General features: G+C 35.6%; 2 protein-coding genes across 3 annotated transcripts; both read left to right on the top strand.

The window, feature by feature from the left end:
- The first annotated feature begins 3,110 nt into the window (after nucleotides 1-3,110).
- LOC100249396 (uncharacterized) lies at nucleotides 3,111-17,559 on the top strand. The gene is made up of 17 exons (XM_003631918.3): nucleotides 3,111-3,610; nucleotides 3,690-3,787; nucleotides 6,756-6,875; nucleotides 8,617-8,706; nucleotides 8,824-8,939; nucleotides 9,388-9,487; nucleotides 10,666-10,737; nucleotides 10,868-10,915; nucleotides 11,001-11,078; nucleotides 11,163-11,282; nucleotides 11,640-11,745; nucleotides 13,750-13,913; nucleotides 14,497-14,631; nucleotides 16,184-16,314; nucleotides 16,719-16,781; nucleotides 16,894-16,972; nucleotides 17,237-17,559. Exons 1-17 carry the CDS (start codon nucleotides 3,325-3,327, stop codon nucleotides 17,354-17,356), a joined length of 1,926 nt encoding a protein of 641 aa, XP_003631966.1. The 5' UTR covers nucleotides 3,111-3,324; the 3' UTR covers nucleotides 17,357-17,559.
- Nucleotides 17,560-18,079: 520 nt separating this feature from the next.
- On the top strand, nucleotides 18,080-21,450 carry LOC100853208 (protein TRIGALACTOSYLDIACYLGLYCEROL 4, chloroplastic). Of its 2 annotated transcripts, XM_003631917.4 has the most exons (6): nucleotides 18,080-18,276; nucleotides 18,353-18,669; nucleotides 18,768-19,014; nucleotides 19,118-19,472; nucleotides 20,063-20,400; nucleotides 21,096-21,450. In XM_003631917.4, exons 2-6 carry the CDS (start codon nucleotides 18,410-18,412, stop codon nucleotides 21,291-21,293), a joined length of 1,398 nt encoding a protein of 465 aa, XP_003631965.1. In that variant the 5' UTR covers nucleotides 18,080-18,276; nucleotides 18,353-18,409; the 3' UTR covers nucleotides 21,294-21,450. The 2 variants fall into 2 exon arrangements, with proteins under 2 accessions (XP_003631965.1, XP_019075782.1); XM_019220237.2 differs by lacking the exon at nucleotides 18,080-18,276 and having other exon boundaries at nucleotides 18,283-18,669.
- Nucleotides 21,451-21,466: the final 16 nt, after the last annotated feature.

The raw sequence follows: 21,466 nt of genomic DNA, 5'->3' as shown, positions 1-21,466 counted from the left end.
AGCCAAGAAGGCTTAATTAAATCAGGGGATGATGCTGCTCATGCCCAAATCATTTTCAAAATCTGAATATATACTATAAACAATTAAGCATATACTTGTATATAGAATCTTTCCAAATATTTGATTCCTTTGACTTCTATATACAATATTGGCAGTTATACTTGGATCCCTTGCACAGTAAAGAGACTTTTCATAATGTTTTCAAGTAAGAATGTGTGGACGGTGGAATGATTCAAATTCACTAACCAAGGCTGGTTTTCATTTGCACATAAGGAATCCAACTGTATCAGTCAATCCAAAAACAATCCTCTCTTCTACTGCATATGGGCCACCAAATTTGTTTCTAATGCTGTCTTCATTATTACTAGCAGAAAAAAAGAGTGGTATTGGTTTAGGTATGGTTCATTATCTTAATAATTGAGAGTGACACACCCTGCATTAATGTAAGCAAAACTTTTCAATTGATTGTGTTAGATTTTTGACCCTTTTGATGTAAAATGTTCTCTTCATTGTGGACCTAGTGCGGCCTCATGCTCTAAAATGCATCTACATGGAAGAGAGGGATTCGCTACAAATGATATGAAAGTCAATTCTTGATTCAATATGGGATTCTATCAATTGGTCTTATAAAGATGTTTTTTTTGTCTAAGTGACCTCACAATCTCGTGAGACACAACGAGAAGATTGTATATGCATGAAGGATAATGCACCCTCACGCTTTAAAACGCATCAATATAGGAAAAAGGGAATCGTTACAAATGATATTAAAATCAATTCATGATCCGGATATGAGATTTAAAGGGTGTTTTTCTATCTGAGTGACATCTCAATCCTGTAAGACACAAAAAAAAGGTTGGTTTTGCTTAAAGGATGATGTGAGATCCCACGCTGAATAGAAAAAAAGTTCTTGATGTTATATTTGTGACGAACACTTCTTAATCATATAGATTCCTTTTGAAAATTATAAGAGTCGATTCATAAAAACGGACAACACCTACATAATTAGAAGTGGTCCTTACAAACCTACGTAATAAGGAATGGTCCATACATACCTACGTAATTAGGAGTGGTCCTTACAAACCTACTTAATAAGGAATAGTCCATACATACTTGCGTAATTAGCAGTGGTCCTTACATCTTGTGGGGTACACGAAACTTCCCATGTCACCAAGAGACAGGCAAGGAGTCCAAAAAGATGGAAGGAAATGGCTAAAAGACTAGGTAAAAGGCTCCAAATGAAAGCATATAAAAAGGGCAAAATGATGAACACAAATTTATGAAAAGCCTCTTAATTTTATTTCTATGGGTTCTGATAGTGATGATGTTTAAAATAATGGAAGAGAAATAATCATAAGATCATAGCACTACTTAATGATTTCCTTGGCTCCCAAGAATCTCCAAACATCCACCAAGTCGGTGCGTGGAAAATTTCAAAAGTTGGCCCCGTCGCTGTCTGTTTCCTTATAGATTAAGTCACATTTTTCAAACTCTGTATGCTTAAATTCTTTTTCCACTTGGAAGTGGGAGTTTTCAACTTCTATTTCTAGAAGGTCAATGCCTTGTTTTTCTTGTTAAAATAATGTATGAGGCCATTATTTGCATCCAGTCAAACAGGATATTTCATTGTCCCTTCAAGACCTAATTTTCCTGTTACCCACCAACATTATCAAGTTAAAAAGGTAGCTGTTTCGTCGTCTCCAAGCTATTTAGCTTCCCTAGTCATAAGTTCAGTCAAGGTTTAGGTGTGGCAATGAGTTCAGATTTTTTTTTTTTCTCTCTTTTTTTTTTTTTTAATAATAAATTCTATATAAAATATAAGAATTTGTTTAAATTTATTTTTAAAATGTAATTATTTTTAAAAATTGAAGTATTCAAAAAAAAAAATCTATTTCCTTACATTTTAAAATTATCGAAAATAATTTTTTAAAGTTTACACTTTTTGTATAAATATTTACACTTTTTATAAGGTTACTATCGAAGCGTAGTGAACAGTACTCCCTTCGGGGAGCTTTTTCATTCCTTATGCGTTAGACGGACCTACAAAAAGGCATGTCCGAATCTTTGTCTGAGCAAACCCCTATGATGACTAAGTTAACTTGAGAGGAATCTTTGATAAAGTTTTCTTACGAATGTATATTTTCTCATTTTTCGGAGTATTTAGTGGGTTTTTATAATAGGTGGTTTGTAATATTGCTCTTATCTTCATAATTACCCTTTATTATGGTTTTAATGCATATTGTTCAATCATTGACTATCAACAATAAATCATTGAAGCTTTTATGATAGTTGACGGATGATTTTACCTTTAACTTGGGTGTTAAACCACTTAGAGAGCTCATCCAAATAGGTTCACTCGAGTAGCTCATTACGATATCCATAGTTATGTTTTGTTCCCAAAAATAATAAGAATAATAATAATATTATTATACAAATATTATATATTTTTTTTATTTACTATATTTTTAATTTCAAATATTACAATATGCGTATGACTAATAAACTAAAATAATTTTTTTTCTAATATAAAAGAATTTTGAAGTCTAATAAATAAATAAAATACTCATGCTATACTTGTAAAATGATATTTAATCTTAAATATATATGACATTATATTTTATTCATATCAATATTTTTTTATATATAAATTTTTAATTCCTTTTATATCAAATATTTCATAAGATTGCTTTTGTGATTTTAATTCCTTATTTGTTTTCACCTTTATAAAGTAATAACAACTTTTATTCTTATTTGTATATGACTTTCATCTATCTCCTATATATTTTTATTAATAATATATAAAATAATTAATTTTAATCACGTGCATGGCACGTCGTAGGCCTCATAAAAGAGCGCTTCAAAGCAGTAGCGGCTTTTTGAACAAGCAATTTTCAAAGGTTACCCTGGTGGGCCTGGTCGGAAAAGGCGCCCTACACTGGGCTGGGCCGCAGTAAGGAGTCCAAGCCAATAGACAAGCACTGCGAATGGGGCCCTGAGCAGTTTGGGGTTGGGTCGGACCCAATCGGGGGGAAACATGTACATGTTGGGGGCGAGGCCCAGTCCAATAGGGTTGAAATTTGAATTGGGATGTGGAGCCGGTATTAAATTATTAATAAAAAAAATCTGAGTGATACACTGATATATGCTTTCGGCAGGCTAGATATGGATATGATCTATTTGTACACAAAATATAGACGTATACATTCTGTTCTTTAATCGGACGGTCGGGAGAGCAGGAACAGAAGCAGCTACCAGCGTACCATAAAAGGGAGTCAATGTGGTCGTGTCAGAGGGATCAAGCTCTCAGATATTTTATTGATAGAGAAAATGTACGTAGCAGCTTCGGCGGCGGAGGGTTTGAGCAGATGGGGTGTGTACAGGGAGCTTCCAATGGCAGCGGCGCCCATGGCTAAAACGACGTCGTTCTATCGCCGGAACCCTCCTCTTGATCGCGTTTCTCTCGTCCGCGCCAAACCTTCCTTTTCCTGTTTCTGTGCTCTCGCCGGAGACGATGTGTTTTCGGTCACATCAGCCACTCAGTTCGACGTCGATTATCTGGGGCAGAGCACCAAGGGTGATTTGAATGTCAAATCCGACCATCTGGACTCTTTTGGTAACTTCACTCTTTCTGCCTTTTGGTATCGTTTCCCTCTCTCTTCCCCGGAAAGCTTCCCACTTCTCTTCACTTGTAGGCCTTGGAGGTCGATCAGCCTTGGAGGGTCCAATTGAGGAAGTTGCCAGGGCGGAAGCTGGAGAGGCTGAGGATTTGCTTCGCCACTTGGGTATCCCGGTACTCTCATACTCCTCCCGCAAATCCATATGCTCTATTCTGCAACCCCAACTCAATTATTATCATCATCTCTGATTATCCAAGTTCAATTATTGATGGGCTTTCTTTTTCTGCTTGAATTTTTCTTGAATTTCGGCAGTATGTACATGTTTTTGGGGGCTTGGAAAATTTTCTTAAACCCCTCCACTGCTGATTATCTTGACTACAAATTTCATCATTTTTCATTTTGGATTAAATTAGCTAATCTATTAGTTTGATCAAGTTTCCTTTTTGTTCCACCGGTTCCTGTTTTGCAATGCAAATCCTTTTGTCTTACTGCATTTGGTATGAGTGCACTAGTTTGAAGCCCACAGCTTAAAGCTAAAAACAGATTTATAATTAATAGGGTGTTGATGCTGTCAGTCATCTTTAATTGCTTCCATGTTTTTGACGGGCGTGTATGCAATCAATAGCTTGCTTGGATTCATCATTGAACAACGCACCGACTAGTGACATTGGCCCAATTTATAAAGCATGCCTTACTTATAGTTTGGAAGTAGATTTATTGTTTTGAGCGAAAACGATTTGCTTCACATAAAACAAGACAAATTCATTCAAAATGTAATCAATCTAGATGAAGGACCTCAATGTGATTAGGAAAATATAACAGTTTCATGCATAAAAAATACTAAAACTTTTTGCAAATAAATTGCTACAAATCAAAAGAAAATTTGAAAATCCTACAAATAAAAAATCCTATTGTGTGAAGATGATACTATTTTCTTTTATATGAAGCTTTATTACTCTATATTCTACATTCTATTCCATTGCATATCCTCAAATTTGTTGGAAGTTTTAAAGCATAATTAAAGATTAGGCTTGTCTTGTGTAAATGTACCTTAGAAGCAATAGGACACTAACTCTTGAAAAACAAAATAGGAAAATAAGCATGTCACACGAAGAAACTGCAGTAGACATACTAGCATAGGACCTATTAAGCAAACAAACAAAACAAAGCAAATCCAACATCTTTTGATTCATTAAAAAGGATAGAAAAGCAAAACAGGTGACATAGTTGCATATCCATATTTCTGATTCAAATTTTCTTGTGAATCCATCTATTTAAGAAAAAGTAGAGTCTAGAAATAAAGTATAAAATAAATTCATGATGTGGAATTTCTTGAAGAGGTTTTTCAGTTATGAGACAAAAATAACATCAAAACCTAACCATATACTTTTCAGATTCTTGATTTCTTAATGGGATCATTGCCTGACAACAAATGCTTCATTACATGAGTAGAGCAATGCAGTAGGTTTGCATGCCTTTTTGATAGGTGCTAATAATATGTCTTTTTTGCTTGCTCATCAGAAAAATGACTAGAGTAATGCAAAGGCTACCATAGCATAAAAAGAAAAGTATTAATGTTGTTGTCAAAAGGAATGTGCAAAGAACAATTTGGATGGCATCTTGGAAATAATTCTCGTCTTTGGAAGCAACTAATCAGAAGAAGGCATTTTTTTTCCTTTTTAATGGTATTTGGAAAGACATTTTGGAAGCAAAAAAGGAAAAAAAAAAAAAAAAGAACTTTTTTCTTTAACAAAAGCTAGAAATTGTAAGTAAGAAAAAAAAATTAGAGTAAGACATTACTTAGGAACCAAAACATTTGCTTTTCCCTACATCATATCACCTCTGCTGATATTTCTCCACAGCCAGTGCTACTATGTCAACCCCAGCCAGTGGCACAGCTAGCCAAATTGTCACCAATAGAAAGACATTTTGGAAGCAAAAAATGAAAAAAAAAAAAAAAAAAAAGATCTTTATTCTTTAACAGAAGGTAGAAATTGTAAGTAAGAAAAATGGATTGAAGCAAGACATTTCTTAATTAGGAAGCAAAATGTTTGCTTTTCCTTACACCACACCGCCTCTGCAGATGTATCTCCACAGCCAACGTCACCATGTCAACCATAGCCAATGGCACAGCTATTTGAATTTTATGTTGGTGTCATGCATCATATTTACTTGCATAAGCTAAGTAGAATATTTGTTACAAATTTGTAAAACATGTCACCAACATAAAATTCAAATATGTTGTGTCTTAAGAAGAGCAAACTATTGGAAATGAATAAGAGAAGAATGAAAATGACAAACGCTTTCATCAACTTGAATTTGGATCAAAAGGTCACAATCTATATCCACATTGGAGGAGTATGGAAGATAGCAGTGGGTTGTAAGTCACTGCCTTCTCTTCCGATTCTTCCAATTTCAAGAAGCCCATGTAGGAACAAGGATTAATTTTACTTCTCCACCTAGCTACTCTAGATAGCAGTGGGTTGTAAGTCACTGCCTTTCCGTAATGAGGATTTGAAATATCACACATTGATCAGCCAAAGAGAGATTCAAGAACTAACAGCCAGTTTTTAATGGAACTCCTTGTTGGCTCTCTGTAAAATGCTTGTTTGATCAAGGACTTCTAGAACAGACAAGAGTATGATAAGGTTTAAATTTGAGTCTAGCTATAGAGAGTTTAAAAGGTCATGAAAGGAAAAAAGGTTAAAAATGGTAAGGTAAAGCAAAAAAGTTAAAAAAAATATGTAGCAGTGTTTATTTTTGATAGGCAAATAAGGATGTGTCTATATATAGAAAAAAATTGCCAAACTAATGTGGTGAACACCGTATTCTAGAAGTGTACAAGTGAAGAATAAAAACTAGCTACTGTAGCTACAACCCTAGTTTAGCTACAGTTACCATTGAATGGTTGTGCTCCAAGTCCTAAACTAGGGTTGTAGCTACAGTAGCTAGTTTTTTTTTTTTTTTTTTTTTTTATTTAAAAAAAAAACCTATCAAAAAAAAGAATAAAAACTAGCTACTGTAGCTACAACCCTAGTTTAGGACTTGGAGCACAACCATTCAATGGTAACAGGGGCTGCAGAGTTATCTTATTGTGCATAATTGCTTTCCATCAATCTCACAGCATTTTCTGATATGCAGGGTCCTTTTTCATCAAGATATTCACCACGTGGCATATTTTGTAGCCGTACATTGAATCTTCGGTCAATCAGTGCCATTGGATATGACATGGACTACACCTTGATGCACTATAATGTGATGGTAACGTCAACTTGTTTTTGTATTATGTTAAGAGGGGCTTTGGATTTTTAGAGATAACTCAAACCCAAACTAAAAAGTATACAATATTTAGCAAACATCACAAATACCATAAGGGAAAATCTCACCAAGGTGCATATCCTGACTCCACCCAGGGGGCATGATCTGTTTAGAGACCAGGAGGAGAGTTACTCTAGAACCTTGTAAAGACACTTGTCCAAGGCATATGCTATGCCACAAATTACATTATTTATGTTCAGTGATTGTTGGCAAAATTGCTCTGAACCTGCAATTGTATGTCATGAGGAGGCTTGTGGCTTTAGAGTGAAGTATGGTATATGCTAGGTGCAGATAGGCTGCAAAGCTCCTTAGTTTCTGTTAAGCCTATTTTGTGAACCAATGAACAATTAAAAATCTATGGATCAATAACTGTTTGAATACATGACTACTTATCCAAGAGACAGATCTGACCAACTGGGCCTAATTTCTTGCCAAAAAACGTCTTCCTATAATACCAGACATGGTGCTAGTTGCGAACCCTGATTTAACTTTGAGGTTTTAGCATTTTTTCTAGGGCTTCAGTTTGTGTCTAGTTGTTGCCACTGTGCATTAGTTGCATAAGTAGATATGAAGGGGGTAGATTATGCACATAACTTGCAATTTTTTTGTTTTCTGCCTATACGATGGGAAAATATAAAGAAGAAGAAGAAAGAAAAAAGAAGCAAAAGAAACTAAAACTAAAATAACATAAAACCCCTTGGAGTGAGCAGGATAACATCTGAAACATGCAAATGCCAAGTTGAACCAACTCTTGAGGAAGTATAGGCATCTGTTGTCCATGTTCTTATTATGGAGCAGTCTTTTCACCCTCTTTATTGGGTTCCACCTAAGTTCTCAAAGTCAAGTTGGTCACTCTCGGTTTATCACTTTTTTTTTTTTTAAATTGACAAGAAACTAGCAGTTTCATAAAAACATTGATTGGAATTTTGGATTGTCTAGCTGGATCAATTTTGTAATGTTGAGGATTTCTGAAGTGAATATATAACTTTTTCGGTTGTTGGTCTATATTCTGCATATTTTTCATGTTTATGTTTCATTGGAAAAAATATCTACACCTTAGTTGATGAATATCTTGGGCATCTTTTCTGCCATTATATTATATTGACAACATTCTGTAGGAACTGCGTTTTGATTTTTCCAAATAAAGTTTTATGGCAAATTATTGTTAAAACAGCACAAGAAATCTAGGTTGGACCACTTTCCTGTGTACAAAGAATGCATCCCCTTTTGTTAGGCACTTTTCAATAATATCAATTTTGCCTATCAAAAAATAATCTAGGTCGGACCACTCAGTTCTAATTTTTCTCAGTATGTCTATTTATTTTAAACCTTTGTTTCTGATATCCTTCTTTCCTTGTTGTGTGCATCAAGTGTCTATTTGTTAAAGCAGTATCATGAAGCTTACAGGTTTCTGGCTGCCTAGTTTTTTTATAAAAAAAAAACATGTTTCTGGCTACTGGCTGGTAATTTTTAATTTTAATAACATTATTCTCCTCCATGCATTTTTTTTTTTGGCAAATAGAACATATAGTAATAGGATAGCGCCTACCAAATAAAATTACACTCCCTCATGCATTTGTATCTCCTATCTGCTTGGTTTAGCTTCATGGATAATTGAAAAAGGAGTTCCTTTGTCCATTTGAACTGGTGAGATTATTGACATAGGTTTATGCCCCTGGTGCAGGCTTGGGAAGGACGGGCGTATGAATATTGTATGGACAACCTAAGGAACATGGGGTTTCCTGTGGATGGACTTGCATTTGACCCAAACTTGGTGAAATCTTTATCTGTGCAACTAGAGAACTTTAAATTGTGACACCATTCTTAAATTTATTGAATTTGTATTCTCTTTCATGTTTTTGAGTGCATTCTGTTTGATTGTTTTGTGTAGGTTATTAGAGGCCTTGTAATAGACAAAGAGAAAGGAAACTTGGTTAAGCCTGACAGATTTGGCTATGTAAAAAGGGCTATGCATGGTACAACAATGCTAAGTACTCGAGCTGTAACGTATGTTTTAAGCTTTATCATTGTGATTATTCATATATCTGAGTTGTCCATTCTGTCAAAGACAAGAACAGTAGTGTGTCACATAGCGGACATGCAAAGCGAAAATCACTCCTTTGATAAGGATGCTAGCTGTATGATGTCCTCAGAAAAAGGCAGGCATGAAAGAATGATCCAAATGCTTTGGCCACAAAGAAAAAGGCCAAGAAATCATCCATTTGGGTTTTATTTTAGCCCAATGTGTTAATAAGGCGATGCAGCCAAATGTTGCATATATGATATACTTTCCTGTATGTGCAACATATTTCCTGCTTTGACCTGATAGACTTGTCTGTACCACCTGGTTAATGTGTACCCTAGATTTTCCCGATGTTTGTAATTTGATTTGCTAATTGTAGCAAGACTAGGGTAATATTTTCTAGAGTGCCTGTTAACTTTCTATGCATGGCAGTGAGATGTATGGGAGGGAACTGGTGGATCTGCGAAACGAAAGTCGATGGGTATTCCTCAATACACTATTCTCTGTTTCAGAAGCAGTGGCTTTTATGCAGGTAGGTTTTTGTTTTATTCTAAGCCACTATTTGAACATATAACTCATGTAACATCATACTTTAATCCATCTTGAAGATATATAAGTACAAGTCTTAGTTCTGCATTTGAAAAAAAAAAAATAAATTACTTATTTCTTGTCATTTTTTATTGATAAGAAGCTGCATAAAAAAATATTACAAGAAAGAAATACAACCAAGGAGGATGGGGAGTCCTTCAAAGCGAAAGAGAAAAAGCTCCCACACGAAGAAGAAAGTGAACAACTGCTCCCTACAAGAGTTCCTGAGAGGAAACTAGGAGGAAAGATCTTGAAACACTGTCAAAATTTGGAAATATGTCAAATGTGCATTTAGCTCTATCTAAGCTATATACCATGTAAAATCATGGAGTATTGTGACTTTTCTATAGCCTTGACCTATATTCTTCCTTACCTTTTCTCCTTGTAACACCTTCAATCTGAATTAAATCACTCCTTAATAGTGGAGCAACTGGTCTTCATCACACATGACCAAATAGGCTTAACCATCTTAGATGTCTTCTCTCACCTTGTCAAGTCAGTAGCGCCTCTGAATTCCTGCATTTGAATTTGTTTCTTACTATTTTTTGGGTCATCCAATCATCTCAACACTCTCATTCAAGTTGGGCATCTTATGGATGTTTTTCTTTACTGCCTAGGATTCTACACCATAAAGCACATATCAGTTCTCTTAGTTTGACTGTTAACCCTACTTCATTTATCCTGCACTAACACTATAGGCTACATCATTTCTCTCTCCCACTCATCATGGATAATCAATCTAAATTGGGGAAAGAGTCACTTTTTGGGTTTATCCTGGCCTCATTCTTCTAGTTTTTAGCTAGCTGTCATTCCAACTATTTGTCTCGATCATGCTTATCCAGAAGCCTTTAGATTCCAAACATCATTCTAGAAAGTTTATCTCTCTCAAAATGACAAACTATAACTTTACAGAATGACAGATACTAATATATCTCTGCTTAGATCCCTACCTCCTTTCAAACTATAAATATATCATGTGTGTATCATAAAACTTTTTATATTTTTACATCTCCATTAGAGGCATATTGAATTGTGGTTCTAACTGTCTATCATGTTTTTGTATTTTCCTTGTGTAAACAATGGAAAATTTATGTTCATTAATGCCTTATATTTCACTTTCAGATGGTGGACAGATTAGATGAAGGAGCTATATCTGCAGAAATTGCTCCACTTCATTATAAAGGACTTTACAAGGCAATATGTTGCAGATTTTTTCCTTTTTTAATTCTTAATATGCTGCAGACTTTACAAGGCTATCATTTGAAATGGTCGCTTAGGTATATGCGAATTTCTTCCTTATTTTCATTCTTGATATGGTTTTCAGGCTGTTGGAAAGGCCCTCTTCAAGGCACATGTAGAAGGCCAACTTAAGGTAAATATTGCCATTGAGTAATTTTCTTTTCTAATGTTAAATGTTGTGGTTCACAAGAATCAACTGATTGATGGCATCCATACAGCATGAGATAATGTCCAAGCCTGAATTGTTTGTTGAGCCTGATCCGGAGATGCCTTTGGCACTCTTGGATCAAAAAGAGGTATGCTTATAACTCTTCTAGTCTTTGTGACAGGTGAAATTGTTGTAAGATCTCCTTATTCACTTGGATATTCTTTTCTATCAGGCTGGCAAAAAGCTTTTGCTTATTACCAACTCAGATTATCATTATACAGACAAAATGATGCAGCATTCCTTTAACAAATTCCTTCCAAATGATATGGGCTGGCGAGATCTATTTGACATGGTGACTAGACCTCAACTCATCCTTTTTACTGTATTCCACACTGTTTAATTGATTAGCATTCGTTTGCCCCTTCATCCAAGTGACTCAAGTCCCTGTAGAATAAGCTTGGGCTTAAGATGCTTTCTTGTCCAGGAAAACTGAGAACAAGATGTTATCGTCCTGATGTTTGTGACAAGAAAGAATCCAAACATTTTCCTTGATACACAATGAAACGATTCTCTTCTCTTCTCTTCTTTTCTTTTCCCTTTTTTTTTTCTGGCTAAATTATAAAGAATGCCTAAACAATGTAGGAGTCACATGTGCTTTGCACTTCTGGCAGTTTTGTTGCCTTCATGTGTTCACGTTGTTCTTGTGTAGGTTATAGTCTCTGCGAGGAAGCCAGAGTTCTTCCAAATGTCACACCCATTGTATGAGGTGGTGACAGATGAGGGTCTAATGCGTCCATGCTTCAAGGCTTGTACAGGTGATTTGTCATCATTGTACCTTGTTCTTCCTAAATTGTTGCACTTTATATCCTGATTATGAGGCAGATAAGTCAAAATGATTACTTTCTTGTGGTCACTTGTTTGATCTGTCAGTTTTGGTTGTCAATAAGAGGCGCATGTGTATCCTGACATTTTTTTTTTTTTTTTTGATAAATAACATGAAGTATATTATCAAAAGCCAAACAGCCACAAAGCATACAGGATGTATACAAGGAAGCCTAAACCTCTAAGAGCTAGATTTGAAACAAAAAACCTCACCAGCCCTTAAGTGGATGCCAACCACTCCAAAAAACTTATAAGTGAAGAGGACTCCTCTCCAATATACAATCTAGCCCAACTTCACAAGTTACATACAAAAGAATTTTTGAGTTTCTGTACTATTAAAGAGATTATTTGCCTCAACATGCCAGGTTATGTGTAACCTGGCATGTTGAGGCAGATAATCTCTTTTATTATAAGGCTCTTGTCCTTATCCTTTCTTCTTCTTCTTTTTTCCAAAAAATAAAAATAAAAATTGTTCTCTGGATTGAGTTTATCCTCAGGAATTTATTAGTCACTATTAATTAAGAAATAAAGCAGATGAATATTTTTGAAGATATTTGTGCCCTTCTTAGTAGATATACGAAAAAAAAAAAAATGAGTATTCGATCATTGGTCTAGAGCATTTCCTATAAAGGTTACAAGGATGACCATTTCTTTCAATCGCTTGGAAAACATCCACTATTATCTGATCTCCCTAAACCTTTTTTCACTGATGAATCCTGGGAATGTGCTTGCCAGACTGTATGAATTTTTTATTTTTTTTTTATCGGAAACAAAATAGGTATTAAAGATGGATAAAAAATACATGAGGAGGCTGAGGAATTCTCCACAAAATTACAAAAACTGATCCACTATACAAGGAGACTTATACATTGGTTTAGTGCCACATGAGAATTTATAATATAAGCATCTCATCACTCCTTAAGGACGAACACATTTCCTTCCAAAAGCAACCTAAACAAAGCTCCTCTCATTTCTATCCAAACCATTTGTTATACACACCGAATACCAATTGAGTTGAACAATATTGAGAGGAATGTTTTTAAAAGCATTGGTGCTAGAAGCCCAAAAAGAGAAAATAGAAGTAAATTAGATCTCAAAGACTCTTTGACATCTCCAATTGTCCTAAAAAATCCTGGTGTTTCTTTCCTACCACACAAACCAAATTAATATTTTTTTTTATATAGGTAAAGAAAAGATCTATTGAAAAGAGCCGCCAAAAGAGCGGCTCAAGTTATACAATATCTATACACCCACTATCAAACCGGCCAAAAAGAACAAGAAAATAAGCGCCTAGTCGAATCAAAAAACAACCTTAACTAGAACTCAACCAATCAATAAAACTAACTAATGTTAGAGGGCGATCGGCTATAAACAACTTTGCCTCTGACCAAGGGAAAAAAGAAAAATGGTATTTGAGTCTCTGGATCAAAAGCACATCATCATTGAAGGTCAATCTATTTCTTGTCTTCCAAACTGTCCAAAAGATGTATAGAGGAGTTGCTCTCCACACCTTCTTACGCTTTTTGCCCACAAAAGAACCATGTCAACTAAGGAGAGTCTCTCTAACTAAAGAAGGTAGCACCCACACAAACCAAATTAATGTGAGACTAGTGATTTGCTAAAAAACCATGCCTCTAGTGGTGCCCCCCAAACCCCTATATGAGATGGTCATGATGTTGCATATGCTCCTTGGTGGAGCTCAATCCAAACTAGGTTGTCTGAATTGTCTATACCATAGCCCCAAAGCCATTAGACAACGTAAAAATGGACGATCAACCATTTCTCCACTCTCCATGCACATAACGTATGAATGTCTTGTGCAAGTTTTGAAGAATTCTGTTTTCCGGAGATCACTTAATCTGCAAAATGTTAAATAAAATTGTAAACTGTCATGGTTCAACTATTTTGTGTATTCATCCTTCTTATATTTTTTGCAGGGGGCTTATACTCAGGAGGGAGTGCTCAGATGATTGAAAATTCCCTTAAAATCCATGGAGATGAGATTTTGTATGTCGGTGACCACATTCATACAGATGTAAGCCAATCAAAAGTACATCTGCGTTGGCGGACGGCTTTGATTTGTCGAGAACTTGAAGAAGAGGTTAGATTTTATATTTTACTTTTTATTCTATCTCTTTGATCAAAGCAAGGGTTACAATATATTTTTTGGAAATCCAGAGTTTGACTACTGAAGAATTACTTACAACAGTTATCATAATCAATGATATACTAATGACAATTAATTCCAACAGTTATCATTATCAATGACATACTAATGACAATTAGAACTGAAACTAGAAACAGAGAAAGAAAAAGAAATTTTCTGACCTCAAATAATAATGCACAAAATTTGTGTATACTGTCGTTATAGTTTTATAAACAGGAGCCAGTCTGATCAAAAGTTGAAATGTTTGTTCCTAAGTAACCTATAGCTTGGGGTGGCTGTACATTAAAGAAAGCTTAATGCCTTTAGTTGATTTTATTGATTGGGCGGGATCTTGATAGAGAGAGTTGTTTTTTGTGTTTTGTGTGTGTGTGTATTTCTATTGCCTATCCAAAAAATTAACAGGATAATCTTAAACCATATATTTGAAAATGATATTTTCTTTCATATTTTTAACATTCTCAACTGATTAAATGCTGAAAATGGTCCCTTTTCATGTGTTATTAATTTGGAAATGCAGTATAATGCATTGATTCGTAGTAGCAGTCATCGGGCCACACTGATAGACCTTATAAATCAGAAGGAAGTTGTAGGAGATCTATTTAACCAACTTCGACTTGCTTTGCAAAGGCGAACCAAGGGGCGGCCTGCTCAAGTAAGTTTTATTGGGTTGTATCACATTGTTTTTGTTGGGTCCAGTCACACAGTTCACTCTTATGACGTTTCATTTTGCTCCCACTTCAGATAGTCATCTTGTTCATCTAATATACATCCTGTTAATGAATTGCCATCTTTTCATACCAGTAAATTGTTCCTGTAATGTTTATAGCATATGATTTTGTAATCCCAAGTTGGAATCTGCAAAGTTATCATTTACTTTCCTTTCACATAGCTATCCTCTGAATTTTAATCAATTATACTTCTTTACAGATAAACTTGTATGTGATTTTACCCTCCCTCTTCCCTTCCCTCCACACAAATAACTTGTCCCTGTAATTTTTATTATATATGATTTTGCATTCTCCAATTGGAACTTATAAAGTTCTCCTTACCTTTTTTTTTTTGTGAAACTACCATTTGATTTTAAAGGCGATTTCACTTTATAGAGAAGTTCTCCTGCTTCTTCATATGAACTCTACTTTTTACCATATTTTAGTTAGGCTCACATATGATTCCATGCTTAGTGGACCATATTCACTATGTTGCTAGAATCATTCCAATTAACAATGCATTAGCCTGAGATGGTAGCTCAGTTTAACTCAACTCTGCGAAGCCTTTAACCAGAATTTAGGATCAACCATTCAAGTCATCCTTTTCCACTGTGCTCTATATAAGATCATATCTTCTGATAAATCACTTGCTATTGCATCCTTTTTGAACCATAACCCATCATCTTTTTGTCCTTACTCTTTTCTGTAGTGCCTCCACTTAATCCACATCACTACTCAGTGTAAAAATTGGTTTATGCATCTTTTTTCATTCTAGTTAGTTTGTTCCATTCATCCATCTTAGCAGCCTCTTTTGAGCCATGCTCATTTTATGAAATCTTTTCTTTTTTTACTTTTTTTTAACTGCCTAATCTTTTGTAAAATAAAGTATAGTTGTTTCTCTTGATACAACAGTCCCGGAGCATTGGTCCACTTGTTTCATCTGCAATTTCTCTATTGGAAATGCCAACTTCAATCTTACCCTTATGGTTCAGTTGTACCTAGACACTGAAAATGGTCTTTCTTGTATCCTTTGACAATCAATATTTGCCATCCCCTGTTTCTACACAGTTTAATAAATGATTGCAATTCATATATTCTTTGTACCATTCTAAACCTTAATGATTTAAAGCTCCTCTCCATAGTTTGAACTTACCACTTACGTAGTCTATAGGAAATAGCATATACATGTGATTCTCCTCCCAATAGAATGATCCAAATTTTTTCTCAATTTTACTCAACTCAGGGAAAACTTAGTCAAGATAATGAGATGATGAATTATATTTCTCTTTTTTAAACTGTACTTCTGATTGGTAGATTCACCAAAATGGCTAAAAATGAGTAAAGAAGTAGAAAACAGAGACAATTGAAGCCCTTGTAATTGTTTTGAGTTGTAATACCTGTACCCACTGCCCAGATGGGTTTTGGTTTTGTCAGTACCCATCCAACAAGTGATGTAGTTCTTTTTTAGGTGATTTATGGCCTTTTGCTATTTTTCAGACTCTTGCTGCAACTAATATGGATAATCAAGGACTCACTGAGACCATGCAGAAGCTACTTCTTGTTATGCAAAGATTAGACGAAAAAATTGCACCAATGTTAGATGCTGATGGAGAGCACTTTAGCAAAAGGTAAGAGAAGGTTAGTTGCAGGAAAAAAAATTTAATTTGTTGAAAATATCTCTTTACAGTTCTTTTTTAATTTTCTTTTGCAGCAAAAATTATCCCTGGAAAAGTTTTTCCTTCGAAGCAAATAGAGCCAGGAAATAGTTGACAACAATTTGTTCCTCTTAAATATATCCAGTTCCAAACTCTATAAGTTTAGTAACCTAAAAACCTGTGGCTATACACGGGCAACCTAAAAATACTCATAGATTCTCCAAAAAAGGAAAAGAAGTGAAACTTTTACATCATTTGCTATTGCCTAAATGAAGTTTTTATGATTTGAGGTGTTTGGGTTAGTTATGTGTGTGAATGTCTTATGTTCCCTGCATATGAATTCATGAAATTGACCTGATGAAACCCTCTCATGTTAGGTGGGGCTTTCTTTCACGTGCGGGTCTTTGGGATAAAAGTCACTTGATGAGACAAATTGAAAAGTATGTGCTTTTCCTTCATTATGCCTTCTTTTTTTCTTATGTAGGAGTAACTAAACTTCATAAACTAAGGGTTCTACCTTTATATGATCCTTACAATATCTTCCAATTGCAGGTATGCTGATATTTACACCTCTAGGGTCTCAAATTTCCTACATTATACACCCTTTATGTATTTTCACTCACAGGAACAGGTATTCAGAGTATTATGGCTTTCTGCATCATATTTTCTGTCTTGTTTTTACCCCCATTATATTGCATAAATAGGTAGGTCACGACAAGGACAAAGGGCGTGATTATATCATTCGAATAATCATTCAAAAGTAATGTCTTGCTCTCATGTAGGCAGTAAAGCAGCACTCCATAGTTTCCCTTCTCTGCATCATGCTGTTTCTGTCTCTTTAACTACATCCTCTTCTCATTCTAACTTATACTTTATATTTTGTTTCCTGGTGTAGACTCTCGCTCATGATTCATACTCTTGGTACCAGTCACAATTTAATGGACTGATGTTAAAGACCAGAGTTAAACCAGAAGATCATCCTGTTAAATTTGCTGATAGCAATGATGGTCATTGACATTACAGCAGGCATGGGATTTTAAGACATTGATCTGTAAAATGCCCAAAAAAAAAAAGTTTGAGGGAATAAAAGAGTGAGCATATGGGGTATGGATTTTGTTCTTGATCAATGTGATGGAAAAGCTCCTGTTACATGGAAATAACATCATGTATATGTTCTCTAAAGTATATGATTAATAAAGTATCTGAGTGTTTCCTAAATGCTGTTGCTGCTAATGATTTTGGAACAGTACTGTATATTAACTTACCTGACCCAGAAGCTCTGCTGCTTCATACAAAGCAAGGAAGATGAACATGAACTAGTAATGAGCAACCTTCAGTGGGACTGGAGTGAGATTCAATTCTGGTGTACATTCCGAACTCTTCGATAAAGGATTTGCATTCTGCAACAACATTTCAACCTTACAGGCAACAGGAAGCTGCCTCACTCATCAACATCATTTCTCATTCAGTCAACTTGGAGTGGGAATAGAAATAGACTCTGTTCGGTATGTAGGAATAGCAATGAAAATATAATCAAGAAAGTAGTCAAAACCCTGATAAAGATGAGATGATATATTTTTATTTTATTTTTTATTAAAAATAATTCAAAGACATTAATAAAAAAGAATGAATTGATTTCAAATTTTTTATTTTTAAATTTATAGTAATTTTATAAAATATTAAAATGATTAAAAACGTGCTTTAAAATCTGTTAAACATATTTTTAATCCCTCGCTTCTGTTGAAAGGTTTGAAAAGAAGTTGGGACAAAAAATGACGAAGGAAGAAAAAAAAAAAAGAGAAAAGTTGAAGAAAAATAAAAATAAGTTTAAATTTAATCGAATAAAATGTGGATAAAAATAAGTTAAAAATAGGGCTCCTCTGATGCTTTGCTTTGGAAGAAAGGGAGAAAGACGGGAGTTTTATCCACAGCCAGGTAAACCCTAACCCTGAAACCCCCGGCACTTCTACTTCTTTCTCTTATCGTAATTCCAGAATGTGATTTCTTTCAGCAAAAGGCATTGCACTCTCCGAAGCCTGCAACTGTTGATGGTTAGAGTTGTGGGAAGATGAAGAAGTTGAGATGGGCAATGGACGGTGGGTTTTGGGAATTGGATATGTCGACGGCCACCACTCTCGATGGAGTGGCCAGAGCTGTTCCAGATGACCCTCTACCTTTAGGGTTGTCTAGAGGCACCAGGCTTTCCAGACCCATGCAGATTGATTTCTTCCAGCGCTTCATGTCCATGCCTTTTGTCCCCTCTTCCTCCATTTCCACTCACGGCTTCTCCCTTCAACGCGGTTTCACCTTCCCCTTCACTGAGAATTGGTATGTATTTTCTTTCAATTCGCCTCTTAATTTTTGTACTCCATTGTAAACCTCGCACCCGCCACAAGATCAACATAGTTGGGTTTGAAGTCATGCAGGTTTGCCTCTTTGCTGGGTCAGTTCAATTTTCAGAAGTTTGTGTCTTCTGTTAAAGAGGGTAGATTGCTGCAACCCTCTGAATCATCCTGGCTGCAAGGCATTGGAAGGCGTTTCTCAGATAAATCATTGTATGCCCTTGGTTTGTCCTCGGAGCTCCTGATAACACCTGATGATACCCTTCTTGTTAGCTTAGAAGCATATGGTGATAAGAAGGTTCCTCGAAAGAAAGCCGTCTTTCTTCACAAGGTAAATGTGCATAACTGCTCCAATTGTATCATTTTCGTAGTCTTGATGAGGATATATGCCTTTAAGAATAGCTTGTTTGGCATCTATTTGATTGTGCTTGCAGTTTCCCAATCACAATTTAATGGTGGAGGCAGTTTGGCCAGGCCTTTTTGTTGACAAATTTGGTACTTATTGGGATGTGCCATTGTCAATGGCAATTGATCTAGCTTCTGTAGCTTCTGACTCTGGTGCTAGTTATCATTTGTCTGTGCACCATAACACGGGGACACCCAAGCAGTTTGATGGCAATCAGACCCATGAAGTACCTGCTACCCTGCTTCCGGGCTTGTGTGCCAAAGGTGCTTTTGCACTTAAGAAGAATATTGATCTGTGGAGAAGTAAAGCACAGAAGTTGAAGATGGTGCAACCATTTGACATATTCCTGTCTAATCCTCACATTTCATTTTCAGGAATTATTGGTGAGATATAGCCTCCTCACTTTCCCAACTTTATCTCTAAATAGATCAAGGTGGAACTATTTACTCTAGGTGCCTGCTCATTTGTTTTGTAATTCGAAACCACTGGAAATGCTTTTGAGCTTTGTGCAATATCAAGGGACTACGACCCTCATTACTTGTCTGTAGACTATATCATGCAAGTGGTCATCAAGCAATGAACCACTCATTTACTTAGGTGGCTTAAAAGTTTTCATGATTGAGGGTCCTATATTTCTTGTGTTGCCTTTGCACAGCACTTGTGATCCCAGTTTTTTCTTTGGAATATGCCAATTTGTAACCTTTGTCTTGTAATAGCAGAGTGTCTAGTATGTGGGTTGAACTTGTGCGACTGCTTGGTAATCAAATCATCAATCAGCTTGGGGTTTCCTAGTTGTTACAATCATTTGCTCCTGACCATTTTGTCAGCTGTTATAGCATTCTGAACTCTGAGACTGACCATCGTTACCACCATTCTCCATTGTCAGATTTCAAATAGATTCATCACTTCCATGATATTCCAATTCTTATTTGTTTATACTTTACAAATTGGGTCCATCTTTTCACACCTATAGGTGCTGCGGGGACTGCTTGTCTCGGAGATAATTCAGTTAGGGTGCAAGTCGAAGATGAATCGCATGGTTTTAAAGGTTTCAAGCTTCATCTTCCTAGGGTAAAGTCTGCTCTTGTAGCAGATATATTTGCATCCGTGGCATTTACAGCGCAGCATGGAAATTTTCAAAGGCTATTCCTGGATCTTACCCGATTTTATGCACGCTTGGATTTTCCTTCTGGTTCAAAATTTCTAGCAGGCACTACACGTCTGACCCAAGATCTCTACAACTCTCAACAGCCAAGTCTGGAAGCATTCCAGGCCATTTGCCCTACTGCCACCCTTTCGCTTCAGCAACAGGTTTGTGCTTTATCTCTCATGAGTTCTGATATTTGTATATTTGCAAAATGCTTTGCAAATCATGACTAGACTAATGTAATAACAAGAAAGAGAATTATCAGCTGATAGAATCATGTTGTTAAACAAACTTATTTTGGTGACAATAGTTCTTATCTGTGCGTTGAACCGTATTGTTGTCAAAATTGACTTAAAATTTTGCTGATAAAGAAAGCAAAGGCATAGCCTTGAAGTTGGATGTCAACATTGGATTTCTGCTGTTTGCCTTTCTGAAATTTCAAAATTCGCGGCTCTTTTAGGCTCCAGATTGTGAGTATTTAGGGTTACTGCTTGTTGGTGTTTGATTATATTCATATTAGGATTGCAGGCATCTGGCCTTCGGATCAGGCACCATGCATTCCCTCTAGGGTTAATGTGGGACCAAATTTTAGAATTAATTATGTTTGAACAATATTTCTCGATAGTTTTCAAGAATCTAGAAAAGAGGAATTAACTAGTGTCAGGTGTATCTTTCTCAAAAAATTTGACCAAATTTTTCTGATTGGGCAGCATTTGATGTTCTAAGATTTTGACAATTTTTTGTTTGCCTTCTTTTGCCCAAGTTCAGAAGGAAATTTGGGAAATCTTCAATTCTTTGTTCACCTATATATCATTTTGCTGAGGAACCAGTTGTAACCTTTACCATATACTTATTGCAGATTGTTGGACCTTTCAGCTTCAGAATTGATTCAGGAGTTGCTGTCAATTTGAAAAATAGAGAGTGGCATATAGATGTGGATGAACCAGTATTTGCCATTGAATATGCATTGCAAGTCCTCGGTTCAGCAAAAGCCATTGCCTGGTATTCCCCTAAGCACGAGGAATTCATGGTAGAGCTTAGATTTTTTGAGATATAAATATTTTTCCCCTGTATCATCTTCTTTACATGACTATTTTAGGAAGATCCATCACTGTGAGAAATGTCAAAAACTACTCTGCCTGGTGAACTGGCTTTAAACTCTTAAGGTTGTAATTTGCTCAGGCATTGCAGAAGTAAACACTCTTAGACTGCAAGTTGATTGAACAGTGA

Source organism: Vitis vinifera, chromosome 5 (assembly GCF_030704535.1).
Source record: "Vitis vinifera cultivar Pinot Noir 40024 chromosome 5, ASM3070453v1".
Taxonomy (NCBI): Eukaryota; Viridiplantae; Streptophyta; class Magnoliopsida; order Vitales; family Vitaceae; genus Vitis; species Vitis vinifera.
The sequence above is the reverse complement of the archived record's forward strand: the minus strand, read 5'-3'. Positions and strand labels throughout refer to the sequence as shown.

Excerpts from the sequence above, each read along its gene's own strand:
- LOC100853208 (XM_003631917.4), top strand. The coding sequence starts at position 18,410 with ATGAAGAAGTTGAGATGGGCAATGGACGGTGGGTTTTGGGAATTGGAT. Across the intron at positions 18,670-18,767 it reads TTCCCCTTCACTGAGAATTG|GTTTGCCTCTTTGCTGGGTC; the intron begins GTATGTATTTTC and ends GAAGTCATGCAG. Across the intron at positions 20,401-21,095 it reads CCCTTTCGCTTCAGCAACAG|ATTGTTGGACCTTTCAGCTT; the intron begins GTTTGTGCTTTA and ends TACTTATTGCAG.
- LOC100249396 (XM_003631918.3), top strand. The coding sequence starts at position 3,325 with ATGTACGTAGCAGCTTCGGCGGCGGAGGGTTTGAGCAGATGGGGTGTG. Across the intron at positions 3,611-3,689 it reads CGACCATCTGGACTCTTTTG|GCCTTGGAGGTCGATCAGCC; the intron begins GTAACTTCACTC and ends CTTCACTTGTAG. Across the intron at positions 16,315-16,718 it reads GGAGAGCACTTTAGCAAAAG|GTGGGGCTTTCTTTCACGTG; the intron begins GTAAGAGAAGGT and ends CTCTCATGTTAG.